Below are 10,671 nucleotides of genomic sequence, written 5' to 3' on the forward strand. Positions count from 1 at the left end.
ATGTACACTCTGCATTCCACATTATTAGGCAAATCAGCCTTCTCTTGATAAATAAATGTAAATTTGTTCAAAACCATTTGTTTTCCCACTGACTGTTAGCAACACCCATCTGTGCACATTCTGTTAAAATAAATCAGATCTGCTCTGATGAAAACAAACGGTGGACATTATCGTGTAGCAGCAACATTTCTGCTGTCCCAAATTATTAGGAAGGTGCCCAAGTGTCATTATGGATCAAAAACGTGATCTTACCTCAAATGAGGAGTCTACCATTGTGTCAGAGCTTGGAAAAGGTAAAACAACCATAGAAATATCAAAAATACTGTCTGGTCGAGGGGAGACAAAGGTAATTTGAGGGTTGCTTCAAATCATACTTTGTCACGTTTGAAAAGGGAAGTTTTGCAGAACCCATGTCTGACAAGTAGGGAAGTCTTCAAATGTTGTGGCAGGGAAGACGTATCAAAAATTACCAGGTGTCGCCTCTTGAAGCAGGTAGCCAGGAACGTTAAACCTGTTACAAGGCCCCCTCTGAAGGCTGTTCATAATCAGAAGAGACTGAAATGGACAGAAAAATACATGAAAATAGATTTATCAACAGTTCTGTTCACTGATAAATGCTGTGCTACCCTTGACAGACCAGATGGCTGGAGTAAAGGTTGGGTATCGATCAGAGGGAACTGTCCTCATAGTTTGAGATGCCAACAGGGGAGAAGTGGGATCGTGTTCTGGGCTGGCATCATCGGTGGTATGATGGTCAGACCATGGAAAGTCCCGATGGCCTTAAGATGACATTGGAAACATATGTTACCTTCTTAAAGGACAATTTCCAACCGTGATTCAAAAAGCAAAAACCTTCATTCAAGAGAAAGCTGGTCTTCATGCAAGATAATGCCCTGTCTCATGCAGCGAAGAATTCTAAGGAATACCTGCAGCAGATAGGCTTCTCTAGAGGCTGTTTAATGGAGTGGCTGTCTTGTTCCCCTAACTTAAACCTGATTGAGAACCTGTGGAGTGTCCTGAAGAGGTGTGTTTTCCAGGATGGATGGCAGTTTTCAAGTAAAGTTGCCCTCTGGGATGCTATTGTAGATGCTACTCAAAGCATGACACAAAAGGATATCATCACCTTGACAAATTCAATGGATCAGCATGTAAGGCAAGTTATTGCATGTGGAGGATCGTACATCAAACATTAGGAGCTGTATGACATGATAATCCCATGATTATTTTCCTTCAAATGTATTATGTTTACCATTAAATCCTTTATGAATAAATTTTTGTTAAATCTTCACTGTTGAATTAAATAAATGTTTGTTCTGACACAATTATCATTTTTTCATACTTGTCTAATAATTTGTGGTGGTGAAAATGTTGCCCAACCACAAAAATGGCTGTCATTTGTTGGCGTCTGTACAGATCTGATTTATTTTAACAGAATGTGCCACAGATAGGTATTGCCAACAGTCAGTGGAAGAACAGCTGGTTTTGTATGAATATACATTTATTTATTGAGAGAAGGTTGATTTGCCTAATAATGTGGGACATAGTGTATATACAATGGGCTTTTTTCAGTTTTTGTCAATTAGATCCACTCACAAGACTTTGGTTAGCCTGGGGCTATAGTAGAAGACACTTTCTCAAGGTGCCACTCAGGGGGACTGAACTCATAGTCATGTGGTTGGGAAGCAAACATCTTACCACATTGCCACATTTACAATGTCCTTCTTGAACCCACTAGAAACAATGAAAGTAACTCACCTCTGATGGCCTCAGATGTTCCTTGTAAAAAAACCCTCCAGTCAACATTTTCTTGCTGAATGTCACGATATCTGGGGCCTCTTGCAGATTGAAGTGCTCATGGGCCCAGAATTTACCTGTCTGGCCACACCCAGTTTGAACTTCATCCATCAAAAATTGGATATTGTACTATAAGAGAGTGAAACATGAAAGTAGACAGTGTCATCATTTTTGTTATCATTTTATGTCCAGTTTTCCAACATTTCATGAATTGAACAGAGTTATTGAGGCAGATTTTCAGTGACTAGAAGCTCTTCCTGTTGCTAACCCTTACCTATTTCCAAGTAAAGTAATATTTCACCATGGCCTGACATGTTTTTTTCAGAATATTGGAAATGAATGAGACACAAACACACACAAGTGATGGGCTTCTTTCAGTATATATATATATATTTGTGTATATGATTTATATATATATGATTTATATAAATGATTTCAGTATATATATATATTTATATATATGAATTAGTTATGAGGATTCATATATATGATTTAGTTATGAGGATCCATCAAGGCATATCAACATATAGGATGCCAGAAATGGCTAGGTACAATCACATAGAGCTCACAGTGTAATTAAGCAGCATTGTAGACTTCATGTGTTGGCAGGATATGCAAGTATCAAGTACCAAAAATATGGTCTGGCATAGGTATAAAAAAAGTAAGCATAAATGGCATGTAAAATTTATGATAGCTGTTTTGGTGGAATTTTATTTAATGTAAAATATTACATAATAATATACAATCCATCATCATCATCAGGTAAAATTAAATAAAATTCTACTGAAGCAGCTGTCATACATTTTAAACCTGAGATCACATGGTTAAGAAGCAAGCTAATTATCCACACAGCTACACTTGTGCCTATAACAACAATGTTAAAATGTTGTGCTGTTAGAAAGTGGAGAGAGAGGAAAGAATATGTTGTTTATACAAGAGTACCAAGTGTGTAGAAATTTTACCTTCTTTGTAATATCCTGAAGTCCTTGGAAGAAAACAGGTGAGGCATGATTGTCCCCTCCTTCTCCTTGGATTGCTTCTACAGCGACCCCTACCACTGTCTTTCCAGCTTTGTTGTAGTTAAAGATGAGATCTTCAGCCTGAACGGAAGAAACATGATTGGTTAATTTGTATTCACTTAAGGTATGTATGTGTGTGTGTACTGAGGTGTGTATGTATGTGTGTGTGTATGTATGTGTGTGTGTATGTATGTGTGTGTGTACTGAGGTGTGTATGTATGTTTGTTTGTGAGTGCATATGTGCGTTTGTGTGTGTATATTAGTATATTAGTGTCTGTGTGCTGTAAGTATTTACAATGTGACAATAATTGACAAATATAGAGACATTACCTCTTCCAAACATCTCTGTTCTTCTTCTCTGTTCTCTCTTGTGAATTCTTCCAGTGGATATCTCAGTCGGGGAAATGATGCCATTGGCCAATCCAGTTGAGGGAAATCCAGTTTATGAATCCACTTGGCATGGGTCATATTAAGGGCTCCTGGAGAAATATTAAAAGTAGTATGATAGTGGTGGTGGTGGTGGTGGTAATGGTTGTAGTGGACGTAGTAATGGTGATGGTGGTGGTTGTAGTAGTTTTGGTAGTGGTGGTGGTGTTGGTAGTAGTACAGGTGCCAATATGAAACAACAAACTCACCCATTGTTCGTCCATGTAATGAACCACTAAAAGACAACAATGTCAAATTATTTGGTGAACCAGGATGCTGGCCCTTAATGCACGACTGTAATTCTTCTGTTGTTGGTGGTTTACCATCTCGGACTTTTTTCTGCCAATAGTAACAGCATATGTAGTAGTAGTAGTAGTAGCAGCAACAGTGGTGGTAAAGATTATGATGGTGGTGGTGATAGAGTAGGTGGTGACAGTGGGATTAACAAGTGTAGGGGTAATGCTGGTAATGATGTAAGAGTAGCAGAAGTAGTAGTGGTGGTAGTGATTGTAGTAACAGCATGTAACAGGATGAGACAGTATACAACATGTACAGGATCCAACATGTATGAGAGAGGCTAAGACTCACAAGAAGTGGAAGAATCCTGTCAGTGTCAACAGAATTTTGTGACAGTAGATATAAAAATGATACAAAATACAATGTGACAGGACTTTGTGATACAGCATTTAGTGTGATGGGATTTTGTAACTTCTGTGTTACTTAGTGACATTGGATGCAGAGTGACAGGACTTTGTGACAGTACAGTGTAACTTTGACACTAAATTTAGCGTAACAGAATCTTGTGTCATTGGATAGAGTGACAGTGATCAGAACATGACAGAATACAAAACAATAGAGTACATAATCCATAGATAGCAGAATTGTAACAGGAACAAGTTAGAGTGCAACAGGATATAACTATAAATGTCATGGTGGTGCATTATGCCATTTACCTGATGTGCCATGAACATTAACTTTTGGCTGTTTTCCAGGGAGCAGGAACCACAGGCCATGGTTTGGACAGCATTCAAACCTGGTGGAGCAACCTGCAAATTAAACAAAGACAAACAGTGAAACTGTGTTAACATCAAGTGAGTTTCAGTTGAAACCAGAACTCAAGGACATTGTTGAAGGTTTTTGTTCGTTGGTTGGCAATAATTAATTCAACAGGATGGGTTAACTACCTTGTAACCATAGGAATGGCTCTCGCCATCCCTCTCTCTCTCCTTCTCTCCCTGGCTGGTTGTTGTGCTGGGTCAAAGGTGGGAAGGCCAAGATAGAGTCTCTGTTTGCTCATGACAATATAAGGACATTAAACAACTAGTGAAACATTGTACTATATGTTACTGAGTTATCCTTGATTTGGAGTGAGCAGCTATAAGAATTACAGTAGACAGACTGTTCAAACCCTGCTGGTGATGTTACAATTACCACTTTTTATGTCTTCTATATCATGTTGGTGACGAAACTGGCAACCCCATAGAGCTTGCTCTGTGAGGAGGGTGTTTTTTCTTGCTATTTGGTCCCCCTGCAGGATTAAATGCAAGACCTGTCAAAGGGTGGATGAACTATGCAATAAGCAATTGTCTTTGCTTTGTTATGATACTTATTAAGTCCTTACCTGCTTAAGATAGCAGCTATAAATAACAACTTTGCTGCCTTCTGGCAATACCCACCTAAAGAAAAGGCTGCAGGAGAAAACCCCGAGGATAAATCCCTAAGGCAGTTCAATGTTGCAGACAACCTCATTCTGGCAACTCCTGCAACCCCACTTGGTGTACAGGGGAAATGTGTCACATGGGCAGCTGCGGATTTTCCATGAAAAACTGCCCAGGCCTGCACTCTGGAGAGGACCCTAACCATGGCAGCAAAACACAGAAAGCAGCAGTCAACCGGTTTTAAGCCTGTACATAATTGACATAAGAGTAAAGTGCTAGAGGCTGCTTTCAGCAGAAGGAGAGGCCATTGTGCCTCACTGGGCAGCTAACACTCATCTCAAACTGGGCAGTCCCCAGCCAGTTAGGTGCTATCCTGTCACAGCCCACCTGCTCCACTGGGTGCATGGAGCTTTGGGAAACTAACATCCCAAATTGTGAGCTGTAAACATTGCACCAAGAAAAATGAAGAAACAAACAAGCAAGCAACAAAAAAACCAGCATTCAGACTCAGATGTTGGAACATAAGGACAATGACAACTGGTCTGTCAGAGGACCTTCAAAAAATCAGCAACACATGCAAGACAGCAGTGATCAACAACAAACTGCTTTGACTCTGAGTAGGCATTGCAGCACTCCAGGAAATGAAACTCTCAGACTCGAGGACCCTTCGTGAAAGAGATTATACCTTTTTCTGGAAAGGGAAAGGCACAGATGAAGTCAGAGAGCATGGTGTCAGTTTTGCTGTGAAGAACTCTCTGCTAAAGTTGGTAGAACTCAACAATGACGATTCAGAGGAAATACTCTCACTTCGATTGCACACTTCTGATAGGCCTAACAACCTTATCTTCATAAGACGTCAAGGACAAGTTCTATGATTAACGCTCTAGGAAAATACAGGCAACTCCATATGGAGAACAGCTAGTGCTACTGAGTGACTTCAACGCCAGAGTGGGAGCTGATCACGACTACTGGCCAGGGTGTCTGGGTCAATATGGGGTTGGCAATATGAACAAAAATGCGCAACGGCTGCTTGAGCTCTGCATGTTCCATGGACTATGTGTCACCAACACCTACTTCTAGGTCAAAGCTCAGCACAGGGTCTCCTGGTGTCACCCTTGCTCAGGCACCAGCTAAATTTGATTATCACAAGATGCAACCACCTGAGGAATATTCTGACTCAATATTTTCAGAGTGCTGACTGCAACACAAATCACTCCCTGGTTTGCTGTAATCTCAAACTCCAACCAAAAATGATGCATTGTACCAAGCCCCCAGGTAAGCAGCACATCAATACTACCACAACCCAACAATCAACTGACAGATACATTCCTCATGACACTGGAAAACGACCTTCTTGCAGACCCACCAGAAGTCAATATTCAGCAGGGATGGAACTCTTTCAGTGACATCATCTAGAGCACTGCACTGTGGACCTTTGGGAGGAGGGGGAAAATGACACATGACTGGTTTGAGGCAAATGTGAAAGAACTCAATACCCCCAGGAGGAGAAGTGTGCTGCCCTACTGAAGCATAAACAACAACCCACCAGTACAACGCTGGTGGGTTGTTGTTTATGCTTAAACAACAACGCACCAGTACAACGCTGTAAAGAATAGTATGCATAAGATAGTAAAGCGGTGTGAAAATGACTACTGGTTACAACAATGTGCATATATCCACCTGTTGTTGGCATATATCCACCTGTTGTATCAAGAAAGCCATCAGCCCAAAATAGTTCCACTCAAATCCAGAGCAGGAGAAGTTATCAAAAACAAAAGGGAGCTGCTGCAGAGATGGTTGGAACATTATTCCAAACTCTACACCAAAGGAAAAAACATCTTGGACAGTGCGCTAGACACCGTAGAGCATCAACTTGTCATGGAGGAGCTGGATGAACTACCAACTGCTGAAGAACTGAGCAGAGCCATTGATGGCTTGCCCACTGGAAAAGCACCATATTTGGATGGCATCCCACCAGAGACCATCAAATGTACAAGCTACTGTGTCAGTGCTGGGAGGAAGGATCAGTACTGCAAGACTCGAGAGACTGCAATATTGTCACCTTATATAAGAACAAAGGAGACAAAAGTGACTGCAATGACTACCAAGGCATCTCACTGTTAAGCATCGATGGGAAAGTTTTTTCCCATGTGACTGTAAATAGGCTATAGAAAATTGCTGAGAGGGTATACCCCGAATCTCAATGTAGTTTCTGAGCAAAACACTCCACCATCAACATGATTTCTCTCCAACAGCTACAAGAAAAGTGCCACTCTTTATTACCTTCATTGACCTCACAAAGGCTTTTAACCTAGTCAGTAGAGATGGCCTGTTCAAAATCCTAGCCAAGATTGGCTGTCCTCCAAGACTTCTCAAGATTATTCAATCACTTCACACGGACATGAAAGGCATCGTTCAATTTGATGGCTGTTTTTCGGAGGCATTCAATATACACACCAGCATGAAACAGGGCTGTGTACTTTCCCCCACCCTATTTGGCATCTTCTTTGCAGTCATGCTGAAACATGCATTTGGGACATCAGCTGATGGTGTTTACCTCTGCACCAGGTCAAGTGGAAAACTGTTTAGTCTGTCAAGGCTGATAGCAAAATCCAAGGTGCACCAGGTACTCATCAGAGAAATGCTGTTTGCAGATGATACAGCACTGACAGCGCAAAAATGTAGCATCTCGTGGACAAACTCTCAGAGGTCTCTCAGGAATTCAGCCTGACTATCAGTCTGAAGAAGACCCAAGTAAAGGGTAAAGTGTCAAGCATGCCACCCCCCTTACCATCACCATCAATAACCAAAAACTGGAGGTAGTTCAAATCACTCATCTCGGCTCTACCATTACTGATGACCTCTTCCTGGACCCTGTGATCAATAGGCGAATTGGACAAGCATCCTCGACATTTGCCAGGCTCCCAAAGAAAGTCTGGGGGAAAAAGTGACTGCAAACACCAAAATTGTTGTCTTAGTACACTAAGTGTCTTTGGTACACTAAGTGTCTTTGGTACACTACTTTATGGCAGTGAAATGTGGAGCCTCTACTCTAGACAGGAGTGGCATCTCAACGTCTTTCCCCTTTGCAATTTAAGACATATCTTGGACATCAAGTGGACTGATCACATCACTAACACCAAGTCCTCAACTGAGTCAAGATACCCAGCATACACATCTTGCTCCAGTAGCGTCATTTGTGATGGCTTGGTCATGTTCATCGCATGCCAGATGGAAAGATCCCAAAAGACCTCCAGTATAGGGAATAGGCTACTGGCATAAGAGCACGAAGACAACTTCATCTTCGTTTCAAAAATGTCTGTTAGAGAGATATGAAGTCACTTGATCTGGACGTCTTGAGATAGGAGGAAGTTGCAAATGATTGCCCACACTGGAGGCAAATACTGTGAAAGAGACTGAAGAGAGCGGAAGAAAAACAGGTACTCGCCATCAAAGAAAAGTGACAGAAGGAAAAATCAGTAGCACCAGCAGAGAGCTCCTTCAAATGCAGTTGCTGTGTGCATGATTGCCACTCCTGTGTGGGCCTGTACAGCCACAACAGGTGCTGCACCACCATCAACAGCTGACATGATTTCTTTGGGCACAGATCCATAGCCTCTCGAGACCAAAGGATAGCTACTATATTACATGCATACAAACATCAAATATACATGTACACACACATGTATGTATCTATATACAAGGATGTGTGTGTGTGTGTGTGTGTGTACAGGGAGTTGATGCATATTTTCGGACACCTGAGATGTCGTGTTTACAGACACTTATTAATAAAGAATGCCCTTTTAGAGTAAAACAATATAGATATATGCATTATATTCCTGTTGTGATTGCACTCCCTGAGGGTACACATTTCAGTAGTATTTTATAAAAATTTTATTAAAATCATGTGATAGTATTTTTTGGACATTCATTCTTTGTATCGGACAAACATGTTCATTATAACATCTCTTTTTTGTATCTATCAGTCTTGTTTCCATAATTCTACTTATCACTGCTGGTCTGTCACATGCAAGCTGTGACAACATTACAGATATTCTTTATTTTCATGTCTCGCATCCATTCCTTGACTGTTTTTGACATGTGAAAGAGGCAGTTATCCTCTTGGAGGATAAAATTATCTCCCATTTCTTCTTTAATATGGGGAAAGGCTCTTGTTTGAAACAGCTGGATGTAACTTATGCTGTTCTAGCTTCCTTTCAGCCACAAAAATATCTGCTTGGAAAGACCATACCCCATATCATTACTCCAACTTCACCCATTTACCTTTTGCTTGTCACTAATTTATCATTCCTTGACTAAGAGCACCAGCTGTTGGGTCCAGTGAATTTAAATTGCTTCCCATCAGTAAAAATTACTTTAGTAAAATCACCAGAAGTAATTAACCATAATTTTGCACAGTCTAACTTTGCCTTATGTCTTTTGCTTAAATGAATTTTCCTCTTGGCCTTTCCATGCTCATATCCAGTTTTTCAGTATTCTTTGAACTGTTCGAATATTTACATCTATTTCACATTTTTCCTTCACCTTCCATGCTGTTTCCTTTTCTCCAGCTACCAGTACACACGACACAGTCATCTTCATTTGCTTTTGAGTACTCTTCCAAAGCAACTTTTTCTTTCCTCTTTTCTTCTTCCAGTTGTAGTAATTCTTTAACATATATTCCACTGTAGACTTTGGAATCCTCAAATCTTCCTTTGAATTAAAGAAATTATTTCCTTTGAATACATTTTCATATGAAAAAAATTTTTTCTCAGGTAAAAAAAAAAAAGGTTTCTTGAAGGATTATTGGATTATTGCATGTTGCCTTTGCATCAGAAAGTTTGCACAAATAAATATGAAGGGGTTGTCTAAGGTGATGCTAAAGTAAACATTCTGTTATGTCTGAAAAATAATATATAATTTAGATTAAAATATGCAAAAAGGGTTCGCAATATAGAAAAGACTGAAACAAGTATCTTACTTTCAGTCAATTTAAAGTTTGCAAATATGTGCTTAGCTATTCTAAGTAGCTCCATGAAATAAACTTTTGCCAACCTCCCATATATATATATATATTACCATTATTATTGTTGTTGTTATTATTACCACCAAAACCACCACCACCACCACCACCACCACCACTACCACTACTACTACTACTACTACTAAGGCGGTGAGTAGGCAAAATCGTTAGCATGCTGGACAAAATACTTAGCGGTATTTTGCCTGTCACTACATTCTGAGTTCAAATTCCGCTGAGGTCGACTTTGCCTTCCATCCTTTCAGGGTCGATAAATTAAGTACCAGTGAAACACTGGGAATCAATGTAATCGACTATCCTTCTCCCCCAAATTTCAGGCTTTGTACCTATAGTAGAAAGGTTTATAATAATAATTATTATTATTATTACTAAGGTAGTGAGTTGGCATGCTAGGGAAAAAGCTTAGCGGCATTTCATCCATCTTTATGGTCTGAGTTCAAATTCTGCCGAGGTTGACTTTGCCCTGCATCCTTCTGGGATCAATAAAATAAGTACCAGTTGAACACTAGGGGTGATGTAATTGACTCATCCCCTCCCCCAGTACTCGTGCCCTTGTAGAAAAATTTGAAACCATTATTACTATTTAAAACAGTTTGATTCAGTCCCATGCAAACTTACAGAAAATTTAAGTCAGATGGGGCAAAATCTGTTTTAAATAATAATATATGTAACTTCCACTAAATGTGTTGCCCACTCACCTATATATATATATATATATATATATATATATATA

General features: G+C 40.0%; 1 protein-coding gene across 3 annotated transcripts in view; it reads right to left on the minus strand.

Annotated features, from left to right (window-relative positions):
- The window catches only part of LOC106882406 (4-aminobutyrate aminotransferase, mitochondrial), a 183,434-nt gene that overhangs the window by 62,101 nt on the left and 110,662 nt on the right, over window positions 1-10,671 (minus strand). For all 3 annotated transcript variants that reach the window (XM_052976140.1, XM_052976139.1, XM_052976138.1), the window contains 5 exons: window positions 4,193-4,285; window positions 3,449-3,578; window positions 3,144-3,292; window positions 2,757-2,894; window positions 1,756-1,923 (listed from right to left, as the gene is read on the minus strand). In XM_052976140.1, the coding sequence (XP_052832100.1) occupies window positions 1,756-1,923; window positions 2,757-2,894; window positions 3,144-3,292; window positions 3,449-3,578; window positions 4,193-4,285 (678 nt within the window). The remainder of the gene's footprint in view (window positions 1-1,755; window positions 1,924-2,756; window positions 2,895-3,143; window positions 3,293-3,448; window positions 3,579-4,192; window positions 4,286-10,671) is intronic.

This window comes from Octopus bimaculoides, chromosome 23 (assembly GCF_001194135.2).
Source record: "Octopus bimaculoides isolate UCB-OBI-ISO-001 chromosome 23, ASM119413v2, whole genome shotgun sequence".
NCBI lineage: Eukaryota > Metazoa > Mollusca > Cephalopoda > Octopoda > Octopodidae > Octopus > Octopus bimaculoides.